The following is a 25,522-nucleotide window of genomic DNA, read 5'->3' as shown; positions in this document are numbered from 1 at the left end:
AGTTTGTCGCAAATGGCGCAGGCGCAGCATCCCTGTAAAATAACTAGTTTCTGATAAATGATGCAGAGAAAATTGTGAAAATCAATCATTTTTTGTATTTTGCATGAAGATTTAGAATTTCAATTCACTTCAAGAAAAAATCTCTTTTAAAAGTTAGCCCTTTTTACTAACCCCGAATAAAAAAAGCACCTTTAAGGGATTTGAAAAAACATAAATAAAATAAGCACCTTTGAGCACTTTTTAAAAACTCTACACACCCTGAAAAATGCAATCTAAAATTGTGCTCACCCCACATCAACAAGAGGGGGTTTATCTCTACCCCAGCAGTAACAGAAAAAGATGTTTGGACTGCGTAGACTTCCATGCTTTAAATCAGCAGGAAAACCAAGAGGAGTGCATTCAATACAAGTATAACCTTTTGGCACTGTTCCTCTCTGGCTACGTTTAATAACGATCACATCAGTGATGGGCAGCAAAGACTGAGTAGATTTGGGACTGTTTCCATCACAAGAGAACTCTTCGAGGGGTGAGGCATTATCTAGAAGACCTGCAACTACAAAGTAGTTGGCTACTCGTTTATCCTCCATTCTTCAAAATTCCGCATCCTTGACACCCTGCAATAAAGTTCACTTTTATTTGTACCTAGCAGAAGAAGGTTGGTCAAATTTCAAAACAAAAGTAAAACATAAGTATCTTTACAAAAACAAAGAATTGCAAAATAATTTTAATAGATAAAAAAAATTTTTTTCAAAAAAAGCGATTTGTCTACTTTGACAAAAAAGTGTCAGGAAAATACATGGGATTTTGTACTATTAATTAATGCTTAAATAAATAATTATTTTCCTATCAGCTATTTAACAAAAATAACAACACATATCATAATTTAAATATGCAATTAAATATATATATATAGAAAGATATTTACATGAATATGTCACCTTTTTAGCTGTACTATATTTTTAATAGCATAATATGTGGTCTTTACTATATGGTTTATGTCAATGTTGAATATAAATTTTTTTTTCCATTATAATCCCAAAGAAATACAGACTTGAAAATTTGCAAAAACATCGAGAGAAAAGAAGTGAAATAAAAATGTTTATTTCTTTTAAAATTAAAATCTTTTAAACAAACTATTTTTTTTAAAAAAATTAGCCATGTAATACATTTTATCGAATGTCTCTAAAAACTGAATAAAATAACATAAAATTTAATGATCTTGGACAAATGGTTTTCAAATTTCTAAATAATTGACTTTGAATAATTTATACGCTATACGTATGATTTCAGAATCATTGTCAGTTGTTTATTTTTAGTTTTATTACTCATAAAAGTTTCTAAAAATAATATTTGCATGGTAACTCTTTATGAGAATTGTCACCTTTAAGAATCCCGAGTGGTCACGTCCCACAGACGGACCCCCATGGCTCAAGTGATTTGAAAACACTAAAGATTAGAAATTGAAAGGGAGTTGCCATGGATAGGAGGTGCTGGCGCTTATGAGCTGCTGAAGCAGCCAAGGCCTGCAAGAGGCTGTTGCGCAGATAACGAAGAAGGTAACTCTTTATAAGATCTAATTCACGTGTTCTGAACATCGTTTTGTGCATTTTTTTCAATAGTGACTGAACTTCTGAGTTAAACCGATGAATGGTTCAATTGTGATGCAAATGATCAGGAAATAGAACATTTTAATGATAAAGAAATTTTAGATAGTGCAGTGCTCATTTATGTGCAGTTGCTGAAGAAAGCGCAGAAGATCAAACTAAGAAAAAAGACAGCTCTATCACAGATTTAAGGACTAATTCAATACATAGAAGAGTAATGTGATGTGACACTTTGCATATATTTTGGCAATCTCAAATAAATAAGAAATGTTTCAATACCATGAAACAAACAAAGCTGATACATTTTTTTATACGTAAATAAAAAAAAATGTAAAAGAAGACAATCTGTAGAAAACTACAAATCAAAAATATGTACTAGATATTTTTTTATTTATTTTATTACTGTCCTTGAACAGCCGATAAAATTTTTTGGGTTTACTACTGCTAATGTTCAACTTCGTTGCCTTGTATTTTTGAACTAGATCCAGAAGACAAGGGAACTCCTGGATCAAGTATTTAGAGAAATTTGCTTTCGTGGAGGACTTTTTGATGGAACTAACCTGCACTTGTGCCACCTGGTGAGGAAAACTACGAAAATCTCCCATGGTTAGCCTGACGGCAAGGGGACTCTAACCCATGATTCCTCTACTACTGAGGAAATTTTACATCACGCGGGATGTGGTATTCGTACCGACCAGACCTGGCTAGGATTCCAACCTGGTTCACCTCATTAGGAGGCATACACAATAATAGATAATAAAATTTATCATTTATATTTTTAAAAAAAAATTATGTGTTTCCTTTAAGTGTTTCGCGTATTATCCGCAAATTTCTGCGCTTCGTGGATAAGGTGAAGCTTCAACCTGGTTCACCTCAATAGGAGGCATGCGCAATAATAGATATTAAAATTTATCATTTATATTTTTATTTAAAATTATGATGTGTGTTTCCTTTAAGCATTTTGAGGATTAACTGCTTCGTGGATAAGCAGGAGTTTACTATAATTATAAGAAACAACCACTAACAGAGTTGACAAAAGAAAAAAAGTACTTAAATAAGAACATTAATTTCAGTAAAGATAAGGTAGGTTCTAGACCTCTTTTAAATTAACTTCTAAGTTTAAAGTCTTTTATTTTTATAAAAGGGAATGATGGCATAAATAATTAGCAGGTTATATTCTCAAACATATTTCATTCCTAACTGATATCTTTAAAATAATACTTGATAGAATAAGGATTCACAAAGTTTATCTTTTTTACTTATTTGTATACATAAACATTAGAGAAAAATCAGATTCTTTAAAAACTTATGAAATTTTTCATATTATCCTTTACAAGATGTATTTTTATTATAAATCAAAAGATATTTTAATTTAAAGAAATCTCAATTAATTGAATCTCAATGTTGTAAATTTAATTAAATATTTGGAACAATACAATAATCAATATTTTAAAATTGAAAACAGTATAAAAGATCTTAATAAGTTTAACTCAGTCATACTTGATAATTTTTAAACAATAACTACTTCTTGTTTTATTGTACAATTTGTCTTGTATTCTAAATGTTAAGTTGTGTTTTGCTCATACTTTGCAAAATAATTCATTAATATAAAAATTAAATTTCCTAGTTCAGTTTTTTTGAGTTAAAAATGAAATTTTAAAATTTCACTAAATTAATGATTACATAATAAAAATTATTTTTTTTGTTTCTAATAAGACACAGAAAAAAACTTTTCAAGCAAAATATCAAAGGACTAATATTAAAATTTTTTATTTATTTTTAATAAAATAGTTTTATAGTTGCTTTTTTTAAAAAAAAATTTATATATGAAATTTCTAGTTTAATTTTATCACTTACATTAACTTTTTGGGATTAATAGAGACAAACAAATTTAAGACATTTTAAACTCATTCTCTGTGATCATTCCTTTTTTCTATTTTATCCAGTACATAACATTGTCTTATCAATTACTTTTCCTTGAAAAGAGCTCAAAGTTCACTTAATTACTTAGCATAAAGTCTAGGTACTTTGTGATATTGCAAAATGTAAACCGTTTTACATTACTTTTTAATGCGACAATACAGCTCCTTGACTGGGTATTTATAGTTTCTAGAAATATTTCTTCTGCAATTGATATATTTTAAGATTTATTGTTAATTTTTGAAAATTCAAGAAGTTACATAATTTTCAGAGCTATAAGCAAGATAACTGATGGTTACATGCTTCAAAAGGGACCAAAAATTATAATAACCCTGATTTAGGGGTATTTATCCGAGGCAGGGATAAATACCAATTTATAAATATACCTACTCCTACTGGGTATTTACTCGACCCACATCTATAAACATAAACACTAGAGGAAATATCTTTAGTAAGTCAGTCCAACTATTGGCCAAAGCCAGACAATATCAATATTGTGACCCAGAGGACCCACGGCTCTTAAACAAGCCTTTATTGTATTAAAACAAAAGGCAAAGACAATGAATTCAATAGAGCCAAGATGGTTCAAGGGATAGAGCATTCTCCCACCAATGAGGTGAAATGGGTTAAAATCCCATGGCTGGTCGATATGAATCAGCATACGGATTGCACTGACCACAGTGCTGACAAGAAAAATATCCTCAGTGGTAGAAGGACCATGGGTTAGATTCCCTTTGTCTCCAGGTTAACCTTGGGAGATTCTTGTGGTCTTCCTCTTCATGTAACCCAAATGCGAGTTAGTTCCATCAAAAAGTCCTCCACGAAGGGAAATTTCTCCCAACAAGTGATCCAAGAGCTCCCTCTCTTATCTTCTTGTCAGGGTTCCAAATTACAAGGCTCCAAAGTTGAACATTAGTAGTCATAAACCCAAAAATTGGGTTGGTCGTTCAACAGTGGTTATAAAATAAAACAAAACAAAATTAATTTAATGTTAAAAAGACCAACTATATTCCACGTTTAAATTTAGATCTTCAATTTAGTCATCTAGAAATTGTGTAATACAAGTTTGAAAAAGTGGATTGCAACAGTTATTTAGGAGCAGAATTTAACAATAACAATGACCTTACTACAGAAATACATAAACGAATCACAAATGCTTAATAGATGTTTTCACAGTCCAAACTTTCTAAATTACTCTTACATAAAAGTCTTATAATACTTCTCTTGACTTCAGAGACCTGGACTAAGAAAGGTGAGAAGGTGATTACAATTTTTGAAAGAAGGGTACTCTGTGGTGGAATTCAGGTAAATGGCTCGTAAAGAATTAACTTAGAGCTGTATAAAATCTTAAGGGAGCCTGATCTTGCCAAGTGAATACAAATACAGACTAAAATGGGTCGAACATTTAATCAGGAAGATCAAAACAGGAAAAAAATATTTTTATCAAAACCTATGCGAATAAGACAAAGAGGTCGATTGAGAGTTTTGAAAAGGACATCAACACTATGAAAATGAAAAACTGGACAACGGTCGCCAAACAGAGGAACAGTTGGAGAAAATTCTTAAAGAAAGCCAAGGCTGTCGCATCAGTAAAAAAAATTGTAGAAAAATATCTATTTTTTATAAAAAATATAAAATAGTTTTAATAAAATACAAAAATAGTTTCTTATTTTAAAATTTAGCAAAACTGGTATCCAGCCCTGTGGCAGAATTTTTTCGGGCTTTCTGCGACAAAATTATCTAGCAGTAATATCTTTCTGCAAGATACTGTCAGTAATAACAATTATACATGTTACTAATTTAAGGTTACAAAACCCATATCAAAAACAAAAAAAAATATATACAATTTTTAAAATTGAATATGTAATATTTTTTTTGAATCTAATATTATGGGCAATATTCTTATATTTTGTCAAAGGGGATAATTATTTCCCTTATCGCATATTGCAAATCATCATCACATGATGAAATCTGCAGCAGTAATTACCAAAAAACAGATTGACAACGAAATCACGCGAATCGGACTCTTCAGAATGGGGTTACTCAAATGCATGCTTCATTTCAAGATTGGATTGTTGTAATAATATCTTTATTGGGTGCAAGCATGAAAGTGCATGCAACCGCAGGGTGCCCCCAGGGAGGGGCTTTATCCCCTATCCTATGGTGTATAGTAATGGACTCCTTGTTAGTTTGGTTAACTGATCTTGGCATACCCTGTATCGGGCACGCTGTTGACGGTGTCATTGTCAGAGGTAAACATGGTAAAACAATCTCTGATATCATGAATAATGCACTTCTAGAAGTAGCTAGATGGTGCTCTGAATCAGGTTGTCAATCCATCTAAGATAAGCTATGTAGCCTTCACACGAAAAAGGTACCTTGATCTAGGTAATGTATACTACCTGGACCATTGAACAGTTGAAGGTTTTAAGTACGCATAGTCTAGAAAGAAAAAAAAAACTATTTTCAGTTCAGTATCAGATGAAACTAAAGAAGGTTGTATATTATAACTATCCTTATTATAAGTATTATAAATGATTGTATATTATAATGGTTGTATATGAGGTCCTAGAGTTGAGGCAAGAACCACATAGTAAAGAAAAAATATTTCAATAATAGAAATATCTGCAGTTTAGCATCAGATGAGAGTAAATATGTGAATAATTGTATATTGTAAGTATAATTAACCCTAAGGTCTTGCAGTTGTAAGAATACAAGCTTACAGTGATTTTTCCAAGTTTGACGTGACAATGGTTCAAATCAAATGACAGGATAACACAGTTTTGATTGTTTGATTTCTTCATACAGGTTCAAAAGCTGGGTGGCAATGATTTAAATCAAACCATAAAATTAATAAATTATATCATGATTTTAATTACTTGATATTTTTACAGGGCAAAAAAAAATCAAGTGTAAAGAGCTGAAAGCAAGGGGTTAATCATTTAAATCAAATAATAAAATTAGAGATTTATAAATCTTGGACATTTTTCCTCATTATTTTTTTTTTACATGTTGCAAGGGATCAATGATTTAAAACAAATCATAAAAGTAAGACAAAAACATGATTAAGATAAGTTAACGAAAAATAAGGAATTGCTTACAATAAAATTTTTCAAGCAAAAGATTACTAACATTTGGGCACAGTAATGCTGAAGTTATTGGATAAAATATTGAAAGTTAATTGATAAAAATATGTAGGTCTTTCGTAAATCATGTACAAGTTTGGTACATGATTTAAGAAACATATTCGCATATATAAATCAAAGCTTTGATAAAATTTATTAATAATACCTAATACCTTTTAAATACATATTGCAGGATAAGAATTTATTATATTATAACTCAAGTTACTTAGTTACAATACTTTAATTACAATATTATAAATAAAGTATAACATTGTAAAGTATTATGTAAAATATTTCAAACTAAAATGGTTAAAATAATTATTACAAACTAATTGCAGAAAAAAAAATCTTAGTTGTTCTTATTAAAGGTTAATACTTTTCTGAATTTGTCAAGATTAAGATTTGATTTGTCTGTCATATATTGAAGAAGAATAAATTAATTTAGACCAAGACACATAAAAAATTATTTTAAATTACTCTTGGCAGAAAAAGTCTTTTTTCATTATTGAAATACATAAACCACATGCTTTTATAAGTTTTAAATTTGAGTTTAAATTAATATAAAACTAAATGTATATAATTTAAATATTATTTTCACCAACATATAGAAAATTCAAAAATTTTACCACTAAAAATATTTTTTAACATATGTGAAGTAAAAAAAAAATTACCTTAACAAACATACCTGCATCCATAAGACCAAACTCTAAAATATCATGTGTAAGAACACCCCTAATGCAATAAAATTCATCTGCACTCTCAACACCATGATTCTACTGCAGATTCAATACAAATAAAAATTAATATAAAATAAAACATGAAAAAATAAATTTATTTGTTGGAAAAACATTAATAAGATTTCATTATTATGTGCAAGTATCAGTACATGGATAAAGAAAAAAGGCATATTAGATTAAAGTTAAACTTCGTAAATTTTATAAGCTGATTGTATTTTGGACAGAAAAGGATTAAGAATAAAAGGATTAAAATCTTTAAAATTAAAGTAACTGTATTAGAGCAGTGCTCCCGAAAGAAAAGAAAAAATAGCTAAGCTGGTTGCAGTTGGCAGTTATTTCTAGAAAAGTATTATGAAAACATTTATTATTCTTAAATTTAAACTGTACACCACTTTTTTACCTTTTATATTAGAAACAGTCCTGTATAGATGTTTTAACTTTAAGTCTTGGTGGAACTAACCCACACTTGGTGTAAATTAAAACAATAACTGGAGAAGGAGATTTAACTTCAAACTGTACGAGATTTATAAACAGCCAGATATTATTAAATATGTAAAATAAATAGAATGAATTAGATGGCCCACGTGATTCGAAAGAGTGATGACAATACAATTAAAAATATATTACTTTTTAGATTAAATGGATAAAGAAAGTGGGGTTGATATGGAGAAATCTGATTTTCTTGGAATTAATTAAAAGAATTGGAGATCAAAGATAAATCGGAAATAGTTATGGAGAAATCTTCAGAGAAAGGCATTGGCCCACATTAAGCTGCCTGACCAACTATGAAGATGATGGAACTAGCCTGCATTAGCATTACAAGGAAGAGAAATTCAAGATAACCTCCCACGGCAAGGGAATTTAACACTGATGATATTTTGCATAAGAATAGTAGTTTGAGTATACATGTGGGTTGAGTAAATATTCAGTGGTTAGTTTTTTTATTTCAAAAAAAGGTAATTATTCAGGTATTTACCATTGCCTCAGGTAAATAACCAAAAAAAAATATTGGGGTATTTACCACTTTTTGGTCTTTTTAAAGCATATAACCAAAATTTGTTTTGCTTATAATCCTGAAAATAATATACTAATTTTATCTTTATTTTCAAAAACAAACTTTTAACGATACATATCAGTTCCCAAAGAAATATTTAAAAAAAAAAAAATTTAAATAAAGAGGAACATGATAAATTGTTACATTAAAAAATTTATGAAAAAAGGTTCGCAATATGTGATGTAATAAAATGGATATCATATTAAACCATTTGAGTTCACATTTGCAGTTTTTTTATAGAAACACATAATTTTTTTCAATGCAATGGGATAAACTGGATTAAATAGAAGAAATCCTGAACAAACGATTAGAGTCTTTGGAAACTAAGTTTTAAAAAAGGTTTTAATTTATACCGAGTTTCTAAATTTAATATTAGTTATAAAACTATAAATTTCATACCTAAATTTGAAAAGAAATTTATCCATAAAACTATTTAATTTAAACTAAATTTGTCTGGTTAAAAAAAAAAATGCAATTAGTTTAAAATCCTTTGATCTTTTTAGTTTTTTCTATATCTGTTGTTTAGGATTTTCAGAATGTGCATTGTTAGATTAAAAAAAATTTTGTTTTTAAAAATTTGACAAATTTGTGAAATTTCAAAATTTAATCTTTATCAGAATAAATATTGAAGTATGTAATTTTTTTATATTACTGAGTTACTTTTCAAGCTTAAAATACAAAACAATTTAAACAAAGTAACAAAATGTAGTCTTATTTGAGTATTCCATATGAAATATTCATTATTAATAAAGCTCCTAAATGTTGTTTTATGTTTTTAATTAAATTAACAATATTAAATTTAGATTAAATATTTCTTTAAATAAAAATATCTTGTGATTTGTATTAAAAATACATCATGCGATTAGTAATACAAAACATTTTATAAGTTTTTAGTGATAAGTTTTGTCAATACGAAAACTAATTTAAGAATAAAAAGTGAACATGTACATCAAATGCTTTTATTACAGTTTAAGAAATAAAATTTTAGTCATCTAATGTTTATTCACATAATAAAATTAAGAAAATAAACTTTATAAATTCTAAATCTATCAAGTATTACTCTACACTTATACCAATCAGGAGTAAAAGATATTTAATGCCAATAAAATTTATAATAATTAATTATTATTTATTTGTAAACTTATGCCATGTATATTTTAACTTTTTATGTCCAAATCAGACTGATGTCTTTAGCATTTAATTTATGAAAAATAATTTTTTTTCAATTGAAAATAATAAATGATGTGTATTTAATTAAAAAATATTAAATAAATACAGTTTTAATACAGCAGGGTTTTTTTTTCTTTGCAAACTTTCAGAAGATTTTCTATCTTATTTATTAATTCATTAGCAATAATGATGAAAAATTCAACAAATTTTACAGCCACATAACACATAATTATTATTTAGAAAGATAGCATCAATTCATAACTAATTATGGATCAATCAAGAAACTATGCATTATTCATATTCAGGATAAGTATTGTATGATAAATTTATTAAAGTAAATTACTTAACACTTGAATACACTTTCGCACTTCAAAAATATATTTGCGGCAAAACTTTCTTCCTTTAGCTGTTACTTTTAAAACCAGAACTCTTGAGAATTAAGATTAGAAATGTGAATTTTATGAGATTTAAACCATAACTGCTCTCAAAAAAAGAAAACTGAAAAAAGGACAATTTTACTAATTAACATGCTAAATTGAATGAATTTTTCTTCATGAATAAAGAATTAACTATTGAAAATGTAAGCAAATCTTAATTATGTTTTAAATATACATAATTTTGTAAAATTTTAAAGAAACAGATAACCATTGAATTAGAAATAAAATTGATAAATACCCATTTATTTATAAATTTTGGGTACTTCCCAAGTATTTTACATCTACAGGTTTGAATGAGCTGTGTGCAGAATTTGTAATATCCAGCCATCTCTGAGATTCACAACTGGGTCACCTCATTGTGAGATGAGCACTCCACCCTCTGAGCCACCGCGACTTTTTATTAACTTTTCTAAACCATCAAATGTGTGTATAAGTGACATAATTTTTGGTCTTTTAACAATATTTCAGCTTTATTTGTATACAATACAAAATTAACATAACCTTTATTTGTATTATCAGATTTAGTTTTAAAAATTTTTACAGAGGCAATGTAATTTTTGATGCCCGGTGACTGAGTGGTAGCGCTTTGTACTCCCATGCCGCAAGTCCTGGGTTCGATCCTCGGTCCGGGCAAGGTTGACCCAGCCTTTCATCCCTTCAGTGGGTCGATAAAAGAGTACCAAGCATGCTTGGGAACTAAACATTGGGGGTTCCGCGTTCGGCTGCTCACCTGACCGGAACATCTGCTCCTGCACCCCAGAGCCCAAGGTCAAGAAAACTAAGATGGGCACAGTAGGCGTTGGCCCTCTATGGGCTGTTGCGCCGCTGAGTTTTCTTACATTTGTCAAATGAATAAATGAAACTGAACTTGCAACAATTTCCTATGATGCTTAAAAGCAGAGATGTAGTATAAATATTTGGGTAAACAGCGGCCTATGAAAAGTTTTTTTGAGGCATACCAAAACAATTAAAAGAATTCTTCTTGATTAGGAAACATAGCACCTGAGAAACTTTAGTTTGAACTTCTTAATACGAAGCCAGAACACACTGTGAAAGATTTGTTTAATGGTGTGACACTAGTTGACAATTGAAAAATTTTACAAGATAAAAAATTTCTACGTATGAAAAAATTTGCTAGTAAAACATTTTCTATACTTGGATCTACATACATTTGCAAGCAAAGATTTATTGGCTTGAAGACAGTTTAACAAGAGTAAAATTAGACAGATATCAACAAGCAATCTCACTACTGATTTCAATAACACTATAAGAAAGTGTAATAGACTTGTCTTATTAAAATTATTGTCCTGAATTATTACACTTGTCATATTTAAATTATTCTAAAATTAAATGTGCTTGAAGCTATAAGTAACATAGAATTAGCACAAAATATTGCATAAACGTTTCATTGTATTTATTTCATTCTTATGATACAACTTATACCATTTCTGAAATGCAAGTTTAACTACTAATCTTTTTAAAAGGTGTGCTTTCCTCACCAAACCAAAAACTCACCACTGGGTTAAAGTCATAATAAATTAACACTTTTTTACTCTGAATATTTAAAACATGCTATTTAAACAAATGAAAGCTATAAAAAATTCATAAAAGAATTACAATCTTCACATAAAANGAAGATTTCTCCATGACGACTTTCGATTTATCTTTGATCTCCAATTCTTTTCATTAATTGCAAGAAAATCAGACTTCACCATTTTCATTTACACCACCAAGTATACTCTGCAAAATCTTTCTCTCAAATATTAGGATAATATTTTTCTCCAGTGTTGTCATTGTTCAAGCCTCTGAAGTGTATGTCAAGACTAGTCTGACATATATTAAGAAATAAATCTACATATTAAAAAAACTAACATATTAAGCAATAAAACTAACAATGAAAGTGGTGATTTCTTATATCGTCTCAACAGAGGTTTAAGAATAATAAAAATAAAACTTTGAACCCTTACTCAGCTAATCCATCCCAAATGGCCAGAGCGACTCTCAATAGTACTTCATTGCCTTTGAGGAAAATCAAATCCCAGACTTGCAGTACAGTATCTTTTGGAAGGCAGGTTGTAAAAAAGGTCAGAAACCATTGCATTGTAAAGACATTGGTAAGTGGAGGCTCATATAAATATGTCTTAAAATATCATCATCACCTAAAATATATTTTACATTTATTGAAATAAATTTTGCAAACATTTTAGAATTTAAACAAGAAACTTTTTAAAAATAAATACAAATAACCTATTTTTAGAAGTAAAGTGTCAGGTAAAACAGAGTTTTAACTAGTAATAAAAAAGGCAGGATGCTTCTTCGCAGATTAAGGAGAACATTGGGTAAAAGAGATTTTTTTTTTTAGATTATTGGATAACTATCAAGTTTTAAAGGTTTTTAATATTATTAAATCTTTAATTACATTACTTTTGGAAACCAAATGCATAGATATTTAAATGTATATGATTATGCAATTAAAAATTAGCTTACTAGTAGCAGCATGGAATTATTTTGCTGTTTTTATGTCCTTTCTAAACTAATTCAGTTAAAAATTGCATAAAAGAATGATAAGATATTAGTTAGTAATGTAAGACAAAAAATAATTAATTGCTTTTTATTATTTGAAGGGAATTCAAGATGATAAATGCAGCCCAATAGCAGAACTTACAAAATAAAGTCAATCTGTAACACTTCTTGTTCAAGGTTATACAGGCTAAGGCTGTAGTTTTTGCCATTTACAGCAAATTTTCATCTGATTATTTACTAAATGAAAGTCCGTTGAGTCAAGCCGCTTTTTTTTAATCTCGCTTTCCTAAAGGATTACTAAATGCATTTTTAAATAAGAATAGAAGTCCCAGCTATTGTACTCTATTGAATTTTATGACTTGAAATCTGTAGCATTATCTTCGAAAATACAAATATGTCTGTGACTTCGATGAAATCCAGCAAAGATTATTCTTGTAAAAGTTTAGCATACTGAATCATATATTTGGCACAATTTGAAAATATTAAATAAAAGTTTATTTGAATTTTATGCAAACATAATTTAGCATTACCCAAAAGGAGAAAAATAGATGCATATACTAAAGCCAAAAAAGATATAAAAAAAGAAAGGGCGTGGTTTAATTTGCATATGATATTATTAAAAAAAACTTTTTTTATTTTAAAAGAAAGAAATTAACGGAATTGTAATTTATGCTGTTCTGATTCATGTTCATCTAAAGTTTCTTCATATAAAATTTCTCACATCATTTGTCTGAAAAGTAATCATCACGTAATAATAACTAGAAAAATAAACATTAAGTAAGAGTTTTTTTAATATCAAATTAAAAAAAGAAATAGAAAAAAGAATATTTTTTTAACAAGTGAATATAGAAAAACCTTCGTTTCAATTTTATCTTTAATATTTAATTATTCTTGTTACAATATCACACATCCATAGTCAACTTTTTAAACACCAAAATGTTGCAAAACTTAGTGGTCAACTTATACACCTGTGAAAAAGCAGAACATTCATTGATCATGANTCAACTTATACACCTGTAAAAAAGCTGAACATTCATTGATCATGAAAATTTGATGTAGTAAAAACAATGAGACAGACATGAATAACTTTGTCTCAGTTGACCCTTTCCAAAAATAATTTTTAATATGTTATTTACAATTTTCAATATTAATTTTGTATTTTCTCTCGGCATAGTTTTTACACATTAAGTTTTTTTTGTATAAAATTTTTTTTATTACGTTCATAAAAAATTAAGAATAAGAAAAGTTAAGATAACTAATTGAAGAACATTTCAAAAAATATGAAAACCTTTTAAAACATATCATAAAACTACGCATTTAAAGATTGCAGAATATCATCATTATCAGATTCAACAATGTGTTGTTACAGAGATCTGCAACGGATTCTACTTCATCTTAATTATTACTTTATAATTTTTTTTAACTTTGGAAATTTTCCTGTTTGGCTTTTTCAGTGATCAACTTACATAACAGACATAGCAGAAAGTCGCTTCCTCCTAATAAAAAAAAAAGTCCGACTTATACGCCGGGATACCAGTAGTATTAAATTGCTTTTTTGAATGACTCACTGTTAATGGCAGTATCCTTGTTTTACATTCAAAATTATTTAACTGTTGTTTTTTTAGGAATGTAATAAAAAGAATTAAATTAAACTTTAGCCACTTTATTAGAATGTTGGATTTGGAATCAGATTGGATTTTCTATTGAAAATAAAAATATCCTTGCACCTATGGAATAGCAAACAGGACTTTAAGATTGGGTCATTGTACTGAGAAGTTGTAATGAAGAGTATGGCACTCTATTTATTCAAATGTTCAGAATGAATTTAGATGGATTGTAAATAAAACAAACCTGTGCATGAATCCTGTGTATTTGACTGCAGTCTGTCTAGATGAGCAGATAAGCTAGACAGGCGTAGGCATAGGAGGTCTCTAAAGACAGCCATGTCAACAGATAAACCACGCAAATGATTAGCAAAATAACTTTCTGGAAATACTTCTTCAATAAGAAATATCATAACCTGAAATAGATTTGGTAAAAATAAATAACACTCTCCACATTTATTTTAAGTCCAGGGTAAATTTTATAACAAAGAGCCAAAGAATTTTCTTCAAAGAACTCTCTCTACAAGGTAGTGAACAATGCTAGAAAAGAGTTCTTTCAAAGAACTCACACATATCATGACAAAAACGGAGAATTTATAAATGATAATACTGAAATACTAAGGAGATGAAGAGAACATTTCAAAAAGACTCTTGAAGAAAAAGATACTTTAGAAGGAACAGAGGAAGATGTAATCAGGGGGATTCTTTGGGGGGGGNNGGGGGGGGGGGTAGGGAAAGAAGAATAAAATTAGAATTGGAACAAGGTACTAACTTTTTTACCGCTAAATTGCAGTAAGAATTTGCCTAAATTGCAAAATACACAAATCATATACAAAACACAAAAAAACTAGGGAAATAAATTAAAAAATTGTCCTTATTCAACAGAACGCAACATGCTGATTGTTTCAGGGGGGTTATAACATCCACCCCTTTGGGTGTGCACTGCAGAAACCTCAATTAAAACTTCACAAAAATTAAAGTGCATAACTCCATAAAAGTCACAGGAAAAAACCAAATAGCCAGAATCTGACTTCTATTGTTATCAATAAATGGATTTAAAATTAATATTGATCAATTTTTATACATTTTAAAATGTGCACGATAAAAATTTCTTGGAAGTGTTGTTATCTTTAAAAATAAAAATTTTAATATCGCATAACAAAAAATTTGAATCTAGGGAAAACACTCATACCACATGATCCTACAAAAATACAATCTCACAACAATTGGTCAAAAATAAATGAAGAACTGATAATTTGTGATTTAAGTAAAAGATTAACCTAAGAGAATTTTTAAAAGATTGAAGGTTGGTGCGAACTGGAAGGAACTTGGCTTGTTTAAACTTAACCTTTCTTTTTTCCTTATTAGTTAATAACACAGTTTATAAAAATTAAGCATATAGGAATTATAAGAGTAGAAATAAAGAATTAAGTCACCTTAATTTATAAGGAACAAGATTTTACTGATTTGATTTAGAACATAAAAATATATGTTTCTCTTACGAAAGAGTTTTTAAAAAGGATTGCTTCAAACTTCTCCTTAGGAATAAAAAAAGCACTTCCTCTCAGGAAAGGAACTCCCTTAACACCAGAAATGAATCAAAATGTGAAACATTATGCAATAACTGAATTTTAACAACAATTCCTCAAAAAAATTTAAATAACCTCTTTTTGCTATTTAATGTGTATGTTTAAAAGTAATTCTCACTTATTATCAAAATAAGAAAAAAATTTGTAGTTCATAAAATTAATTCATAAACAACTTGGAAGTTTTTTTCTATAATTTAAACTGAAAATTATGAGAAATTAACATTTAAAGGAGCTTTTAAAAATAAAATAAAAGAAGTGTTTTATTTAAAAAATAATTTTGAAATTTGAAACCACTTCAAAAATTTTATTAACTCGAAAAAAAGAGATACTTGTAAACATTTAAACAGTTGAGAATATTTCTAACAAAGTAAATTAATAACAAAGTAAAGTAATAACTAGAAATCAGAATTAAACCTTTAAACACAGGTAATTTTACCTGGGTGCAATTATAATTTAAACAGTAAATTAATCTTTTTTAAAATGGAATATGAATTAAAAAGCAGTGTTTTTAAGGAATGACAGCTTATTTTTACGTAAAGGGAAAAGAGGGCACACTTATCGGAATCAGAGGGTAAGCAGGGCTAGCCGCCCTTCTAAAGATGCTTAGAGAGAATACTGATTGCTTCTAAATAAAGATCATAAGCTCTGGTTCAACAAAAAAATCATAAAAGTTTTAAATAGGTCTTAAAAAAAGTTTGGGATATTGAATATCTAGATAAACTGATTTTTTAACATCTAAAACTTTTTAATTTTACTTGAATCACTGTTTAGGTTTCATAAAAATACAGTTTAAGTCTTTAAAATTAGGATCCTTTGAAGTTTTTGAGAGAAAAATAAAGCCTTTTTAGGAGCCCCTAAAACCATACTTAAATTTAAGACCTTTATAGAGACTTTTTCACAATGGGAGGACTCTGTAATTACAAAAAATAATATTCCTGAAAAAGTATTCTTTTCTTTGGACTTAACTTAAAGATTTAGAAGAGCATTTAAGAGCACTTTTAAATAAATGTTATATTTTCAGAAGTCAACATATAGACAAATGGTCTGGAAANATAATCTTGAAATTTAAAATCACTTCAAAAATTTTATTAACTCGAAAAAAAGAGATACTTGTAAACATTTAAACAGTTGAGAATATTTCTAACAAAGTAAATTAATAACAAAGTAAAGTAATAACTAGAAATCAGAATTAAACCTTTAAACACAGGTAATTTTACCTGGGTGCAATTATAATTTAAACAGTAAATTAATCTTTTTTAAAATGGAATATGAATTAAAAAGCAGTGTTTTTAAGGAATGGCAGCTTATTTTTACATAAAGGGAAAAGAGGGCACACTTATCGGAATCAGAGGGTAAGCATCTAAAACTTTTTAATTTTACTTGAATCACTGTTTAAGTTTCATAAAAATACAGTTTAAGTCTTTAAAATTAGGATCCTTTGAAGCTTTTGAGAGAAAAATAAAGCCTTTTTAGGAGCCCCTAAAACCATACTTAAATTTAAGACCTTTATAGAGACTTTTTCACGATGGGAAGACTCTGTAATTACAAAAAATAATATTCCTGAAAAAGTATTCTTTTCTTTGGAATTAACTTAAAGATTTAGAAGAGCATTTAAGAACACTTTTAAATAAATGTTATATTTTCAGAAATCAACATATAGACAAATGGTCTGGTAATAAAGATCTTACTTCTTTTAATTATAAACAATAAATTCAGTACTGAATAATGGAGATCTATTTAGTTAAGGTAGTCAACTTACCAGGATGGTCACGAAAACAAGGTTTGAAAATAATTACCAATTTTACGAAAACAAGGTTTGATAATAATTACAATACAATACATAAAATTTACTTCACACTTAAAATTAAAAAAAAAAATTCAACATTAAATTCTATTATTAAAAACATGGATATCAGATGTTATTTAAATTAAACGTGAAATTTACGGAATTTATTTTAATGCACAATAAAAGGAGAACTAACTAAAAGAGCATCCTCTTCTTTCCATTCTACAACTTCTAGAATAATAGCTGCTAGTATATTAAATAAAACCTTGACAATATCCTACGCTAGGATTCCATTCTGCATACGCTAGGAGAACACGTTTCAAGTGAGTTTGGTTTTGTTGAGCTACTTCACCACTAAATGAATTGCAACCAGTTTGATGAAGATCCTGAAATGAAATTTTAATATGAAAAATGTTTTTAAAAAGTACTTATACAAGCAATTTCACTTATCCACATCAAATAAGCCAAAAATGGTAAAAGGGATGCAAAAAAAAAAAAACATTTTATAATTCGTTTCCAGAATCTGTAAATCTCCATCACGAAAAATTTAAATATATATAGTGTATCGTATGTAGTTAAAATTAAATGCAGCTTTTTTTTCTGTGTTAGAAACAGAAGGAGAAAATTAAAATAACTGAGTTGCATTGATATAGAAATTTTGGTTTTAATTCTTACTGAATCAATTAACCTACCACATAGTTATCCTACTTAAAATATTTATTTTTTATGCATATTTTTAAAGTAGATATGTGTATTGTTTTAAATAAGTACCCACTTTTAGTAATAAAGAACCAAGAAATTTAGAAGTTTTGAGTCCAAAGAACTCAGAGTTTTCAAAGCTTAGCAGAAACACTGAATACTCTGTTTTTCTGTCTAATACATGTGCACTTGGTGTTCAATTGATAAAATAAAGTTTGTTGGATTTAATTTAATTTCTAACTTAATAATCGGCAAACGAATATTTAATTTAGAAGAATAAAATGTAGTGTAAAACTAACCTTCAGTTTTTAGAATTCTTAATCTTAACTGGAAAAGTTAAGGAAAAAAAAGGTGTAAAAACCTAAATAATTAAAGGGCTAAAATGCACCATGAGACATTTTCTGACAAAAGCAATAAAACTATTGTTAAAATTTAAACTCTAAAATATAATATTAAATGGACGATGTAATTAAATAGGTTGAAAAGAAAATTAAAATTATGAAACCAGATTTATTTTAAAAATTGTACAGCTATAAGTTTAAACTGAAAAAAAAAGTATTTCGTAGGGAAAAAAATGCAAATATTTTCATTTTAGTCATTTAAATCAACAAAATCAAACCAATACAGGGTGCATAGCCAAACCTTTTGACAAAAAATGGCACCTTTTAAGTACTTTTTAAGAATCAAAAATATTTTTAAGCACTATATACATTGACAAAATGCGAAATAATTTTCAAAGATTTTACATGATCATGATAAAATTACTAGTTTCTGGCAAAGAACTCTTTCCTTGATTATATTAGCCATGATAAAATGGAGAGATTTTTCGGTTTAACATCAGAGGGTGGAAAATGAAGTCTGAAATTGCGAATATCTTGCAAAATACAGCAGAGTTGCACAAGAGAGTGCAATAATCTCACTGAAACCAGCTCAGTGGACACACATGCCGACTCGCAAGTATTTCATCAAGCATGTAAAATGATTCGAGCGTTAATACGCCATGGACCAATGATACGTCAAAATAGATTGTTGAATAAATTGTGAAAAAGCTGAATAGAACATTGTCAAAAGCAGGTTGTTGCATAATACGCAGCAAAAATCGACATGGCAAGGGAAAAAAATATCATTTTCGAAAAGGGAAAATTAAGCACTTTTTAAAAACACCCAATGAAAAAAGCACCTTTAAGGGCTTTTAAAAAAAATCGAAAATAAGCACCTTTAAGTACTTTTTAAAAACGCTATGCACCATGCAATATGTAGCATAATTACTTTATTTACATCACACTAGAGCTGCACAATTGACTATCGATAATATGCGCCCTCAGTCCCTTTACAGGCTGATCAAGCAAATTAAGCAAAGTAAAAAATATATACATGACTAGGTTTTAAAATGACCTTCTTCGAAGATAATCTGAAAAAGAATGAAATATTTTTTAATGATTCAGAAAGTACCTTAATTATTTGAGTTCCAAGTTCACTTTCATCTGGATCACATTTCTCACCTAAGCAAACAGAAAATGCTTTCTCTAAAAGAGCAGTTTTACCTTCTAAATGTCTTTCAGCAAGACTCAACCACAACTGCAAGAAAGAAGGATAGTTTTCATTCTACAGTTATATACAATAAGAAAGATTAATTCACACCATTTATGATTGCTATATATACTACGTAGGGTGCCCTATAACAACCTGATATCATATCGGCTTTAGCTTCCGGCCAGACACTTTCTCAATATTTTTAAACTTACCTATTTATTTGTANAAAGGGCGTGGTTTAATTTGCATATGATATTATTAAAAAAAACTTTTTTTATTTTAAAAGAAAGAAATTAACGGAATTGTAATTTATGCTGTTCTGATTCATGTTCATCTAAAGTTTCTTCATATAAAATTCCTCACATCATTTGTCTTAAAAGTAATCATCACGTATTTGGCAGACAAATAAACAATAATCAGAAAAATAAACATAAGTAAGAGTTTTTTCAATATCAAATTTAAAAAAGAAATAGAAAAAAGAATATTTTTTTTAACAAGTGAATATAGAAAAACCTTTGTTTTAATTTTTTCTTTAATATTTAATTGTTCTTGTTACAATATCACACATCCATAGTCAACTTTTTAAACACCAAAATGTTGCAAAACTTAGGGGTCAACATAAAAATATATGTTTCTCTTATGAAAGAGTTTTTAAAAAGGATTGCTTCAAACTTCTCCTTAGGAATAAAAAAGCACTTCCTCTCAGGAAAGGATACTCCCTTAACACCAATAGAAATGAATCAAAATGTGAAACATTATGCAATAACTGAATTTTAACAATTCTTCAAAAAAAATTTTTAATAACCTCTTTATGCTATTTAATGTGTATGTTTAAAAGTAATTCTCACTTATTATCAATATAGAAAAAAAATTGTAGTTTATAAAATTAATTCATAAACAACTTGAAAGCTTTTTTCTATAATTTAAACTGGAAATTATGAGAAATTAACATTTAAAGGTGCTTTTAAAAATAAAATAAAATAAGTGTTTTATTTAAAAAATAATCTTGAAATTTAAAATCACTTCAAAAATTTTATTAACTCGAAAAAAAGAGATACTTGTAAACATTTAAACAGTTGAGAATATTTCTAACAAAGTAAATATTAGTAATAACTGGCAATCAGAATTAAACCTTTAAACACAGGTAATTTTACCTGGGTGCAATTATAATTTAAACAGTAAATTAATCTTTTTTAAAATGGAATATAAATTAAAAAGCAGTGTTTTTAAAGAATGGCAACTTATTTTTACATAAAGGGAAAAGAGGGCACTATTGGGATCAGAGGGTAAGCAGGGCTAGCCACCCTTCTAAAGATGCTTGGAGAGAATACTGATTGCTTCTAAATAAAGATCATAAGTTCTGGTTCAACAAAAAATCATAAAAAGTTTTAAATAGGTCTTAAAAAAAAGTTTGGGATATTGAATATCTAGATAAACTGATTTTTTAACATCTAAAACTTTTTAATTTTACTTGAATCACTGCTTAAGTTTCATAAAAATACAGTTTAAGTCTTTAAAATTAGGATCCTTTGAAGTTTTTGAGAGAAAAATAAAGCCTTTTTAGGAGCCCCTAAAACCATACTTAAATTTAAGACCTTTATAGAGACTTTTTCACAATGGGAGGACTCTGTAATTACAAAAAATAATATTCCTGAAAAAGTATTCTTTTCTTTGGACTTAACTTAAAGATTTAGAAGAGCATTTAAGAGCACTTTTAAATAAATGTTATATTTTCAGAAGTCAACATATAGACAAATGGTCTGGAAATAAAGATCTTACTTCTTTTAATTATAAACAATAAATTCAGTTCTGAATAATGGAGATCTATTTAGATTAGGTAGTCAACTTACCAGGATGGTCATGTGACTGGTTTTACGAAAACAAGGTTTGATAATAATTACAATACAATACATAAAATTTACTTTGCACTTAAAATTAAAAAAAAAATTTAACATTAAATTCTATTTTTAAAAACATGGATATCAGATGTTATTTAAATTAAACGAGAAATTTACAGAATTTATTTTAATGCACAATAAAAGGAGAACTAACTAAAAAAGCATCCGCTTCTTTCCATTCAACAACTTCTAGAATAATAGCTGCCAGCATATTAAATAAAACTTTGACAATATCCTACGCTAGGATATATTACACTGGAAAAATAAAGAAAAATCATGAAATATTCATGTGTTAATTACTTAAACATTTACCATTCCAATTTCAAAGTTCAATTGAAAGCTTACAACTCAAATTATCTTGACTTAATAGTCCTTTTTATATGTCATAACATCTGATACAGCAAAGCAGTCTAATGATCTTTTGAGTATTTCATGGTCAGATATTGACAAAGATGTTACAGAATCTTTTGCATCACGCCAGACCAAAAATTTGAAATTAGATCTCATAAATAAAATTTTATTTAAGATATTTAATAGTATTACTGATTACATTTTAATATCAAGAGAACAAAACAAATTAAAAATAATATATTTTGAGCTCTGATACAGGCAATGATGTCCAAGAATCTTTTGCATCATGTAAAATTTTAAATTTAGAATATTAGAAAAAAATTTAAGCAATTTAAAAATTTTACTCACTTAACTATACCATAAAAAGTAAATATACATTAAAATGTAATGAGTAAATATTTTCACAGAAGAAGGATTTTAAAAAAAAGTATTTCATTCTCTTATACAGACTGAGGAATCATAGAATATTTTGTATCATGTCAAATCTGAAATTAAAACTTATACTCAATTAAACAAAACTTATTTCAAAATTTAGAATTTTTTAAACAAATTACGCTTTAATATAGTGAATAAAATTATGTTAAAATGAAAGAAGCAATTATTTCTACAAAAGAAAAAAAGATGTAAATTAAAATATTTGATGCTCTGATACAGACAATGATGTCACAGAATGTTTTGCATCATGAGAAATCTGAAATTTAAAATAGTCAAAAAACAAAATTAATTTAAAAATTTTACTAATTTCATTAATAAAAAGTTAATAAACATCATAACGTAATGAATAATTATTTTTACAAAAGATTTTTAAAAAAAAGCATTTCATGCTCTGATACAGTTTTAAATTAACATATTTTTGCTGTGATGTTGACAAAGATGTCATAAAATCTTTTGCATCACATGAAATTTAAAATTATACTCAATAACAAAATTTATTTAAACAATGGGAAATTTTTGCTCATTTCATTAAAAAATTCAAAGATAGATACCATAAAATGCCATTATTTTTACAACAGTAAGACAAATAAGGTATTTCATACTCTAATACAGAGATGTCCTTTGTATCAAGCATACAAGACTTTATAACTGAAATTTAATTTTAAAAAGAAGAAACTCATAATTTTAATGTGTTTCAAAAGAAACATTTAAAGATAAAATGCTTTAAGATAAAATGCAGATTTTTTTTCCAAGGTCAAATACATATCAATGATTCTTTTATAATTCATTTTATATTGATTATATAAAACACATTTTACTTAGGCTTGGCGAATACCTAGTACAGAGTGTGTAGCACTGTGTACTAGGTATGTAATACTAGGATACATAGCACTCTGTACTAGGTATATTAAAAATAAGCACCTTTTAAGCATTCAAAAAATATTTTTAATCACTTATCAAAAAAATAAATATATAATCAGGATTGGTGCAGAAATAAAAATTATTTCTTCCTATTGTTTAAAGTTCTTCATTTATATAATCAACAAAATGCAAAGTTATTTTCAAAGACTGACTATACATAATCATGATAAAATAACAAGTTACTGATAAATATGGCAGAAAAAATTGTGAAAATCAAGCTTCTTTTTGTAATTTAAGACGATGATTGACACAGGAAAAAAAAAAAATAAATAAAAATCTTTATTTCAAAGAAGGACAATTAAGCACTTTTTACAAACACTCAATGGAAAAAGCACCTTTAAAGGCTTTTAAAAAATGTAAATCATTTTATAAAAATGCTACGCACCCTGTAGTATTTAAAATATGGCCACCAAAGAATTCTTTATAAAAAGTATTTTTATTAGAAATAAATTAGAAAAACTTGAAGTAACCTTGAATCTTATTTTAAAAATAATTCTTTATGAGTAAAACTATACACAAATAGCCAAAAAAGGAGAGGATAATACTAGATTAAAGCAAAATACAATGTGGATCAAGCACAAATGAAAATGTATTTTCATATTTGAGCTTTATTTATTCACATTTTTTTTTCTTTAGTAATGCCCAAATAATTTATTTAAATTAGCATACAAAGAAAATATGCTTAAAAATAAAATTTCTGCTAACTTTAAATTTCAAAGTACTTCCCTAATGGTGGCTTCACATAAGTTCTGGTCTTTCAAGTCCTACCTTCTTCAGTACTGATTCTTTATTCTCATTTAAATTTTAATTTACAACCACTAAATGTTTAAACTTTTTTGAAAGAGGTTTAAAAAATATACACTAAAGGTGATCATCAAATACTCGTTACATACATTTACATATATAAATACAGAAAATATTTCTTTTGAGCCAAGTTTAAAATTAAACAGTCACAAAGTAACAAATTGTTTGTGATTCTTTGTTGTTTCCAATAAAATAAATTTAATTGATTTAGCAAAATTTAAAAAAATAATTATAAAGAAAAGGAAACTGAAAGCAAGATAAATAGCATTTTAAATTCATTATTTTATTAATTTGTCCATTTAAAAACCAACAGTAAAAATATGATACATCACCTGAATAGGCTCGCAAGACTTGCTACGGCAATCCCAAGCACAAACAGTATTATGAACTGAAGCAGATAGTAAAACTAGATTCTTCATTGAACTTTACAGCATCATCATAACCTAAACTGATGAATTATAGTAAGTGATGAAAAGTATAAATATCTGTCAACATTTAGATCAAATTCACATGCATACTAAGAGAACTTTCAAAATAATATTAGCCTAACTAATAAACTGTAAGGTTTGTTTTTCCAGGCATTATAATCTTTCTCTCTCTAATGAATCTTCATCTCTCTTTAAGGAATGTTTCCTGAATTACAAGCTATAACAATTACAAGAGTTTTTCTGCCTGAGATTTTATCTTAAAAATGACAAATTGAAAATATAAATTTTTTAAGCTGTTTTCTAAGGATTTGATTAACTTTTCTTTAATAATTTAAAATTAAATATAAGCTACATTATTACATTTAAGATTATTTAAAAAACACATTTTGTTAAAAATTTATAAAATAAAAACATTACCTAATTGTACTTATTTCATTTATCAAAAATGGGGGAACATAATTTAAAAGTGTAAGTAGAAATAAGACAATTAACAGTAAAAATAAGACAATTAACAGTAAAAATAAGACAATTAACAGTAAAACATAACTTCCAGACCTTTTTTTTTTTTTTTTTAACATACAAAATGACATTTATGTATAATAATAAAATGAAGATTTTTTTGTGTGTACATCTAACTTCAGAATTGTTTGTACTAGCGTCCTGAAATTCGAACAGCGGCTGCAAAGGACAATTTTTGCCTCCTTTCCTAAAAATCGCTAGGTATTTTTAATAAAATGTTAGTGGCTTATTTCATGTTTTTTGAAAAGCACCGACTTTTCATCTGCTTCCTTTTCTACATTTCACAATAAATTCTTACACATTTCAGGAAAAACTTTGTATAAAATAAACATAATATCCTAAAAATTTACAGGGACTACAACAACTTGATTCTTCACAAAATATT

The 25,522-nt window shown here is 27.5% G+C and overlaps 1 protein-coding gene and 1 long non-coding RNA gene across 2 annotated transcripts in view; both read right to left on the bottom strand.

Annotated features, from left to right (window-relative positions):
• LOC139425103 (uncharacterized) overlaps positions 1-25,522 on the bottom strand; it is a 57,587-nt gene that overhangs the window by 11,329 nt on the left and 20,736 nt on the right. The window lies entirely within an intron of this gene.
• LOC107456006 (TBC1 domain family member 30-like) lies at positions 42-24,932 on the bottom strand. Its single transcript, XM_071178185.1, has 8 exons — positions 24,523-24,932; positions 19,701-19,826; positions 17,746-17,935; positions 14,422-14,590; positions 12,015-12,206; positions 7,335-7,425; positions 5,738-5,966; positions 42-614 (listed from the first exon to the last, which is right to left on the bottom strand). Exons 1-3 carry the CDS (start codon positions 24,607-24,609, stop codon positions 17,804-17,806), a joined length of 345 nt encoding a protein of 114 aa, XP_071034286.1. The 5' UTR covers positions 24,610-24,932; the 3' UTR covers positions 42-614; positions 5,738-5,966; positions 7,335-7,425; positions 12,015-12,206; positions 14,422-14,590; positions 17,746-17,803.

The sequence above is a fragment of the Parasteatoda tepidariorum genome, chromosome 3 (assembly GCF_043381705.1).
Source record: "Parasteatoda tepidariorum isolate YZ-2023 chromosome 3, CAS_Ptep_4.0, whole genome shotgun sequence".
NCBI classification, from domain to species: domain Eukaryota; kingdom Metazoa; phylum Arthropoda; class Arachnida; order Araneae; family Theridiidae; genus Parasteatoda; species Parasteatoda tepidariorum.
This window is presented reverse-complemented; position numbering and strand designations above follow the sequence as displayed.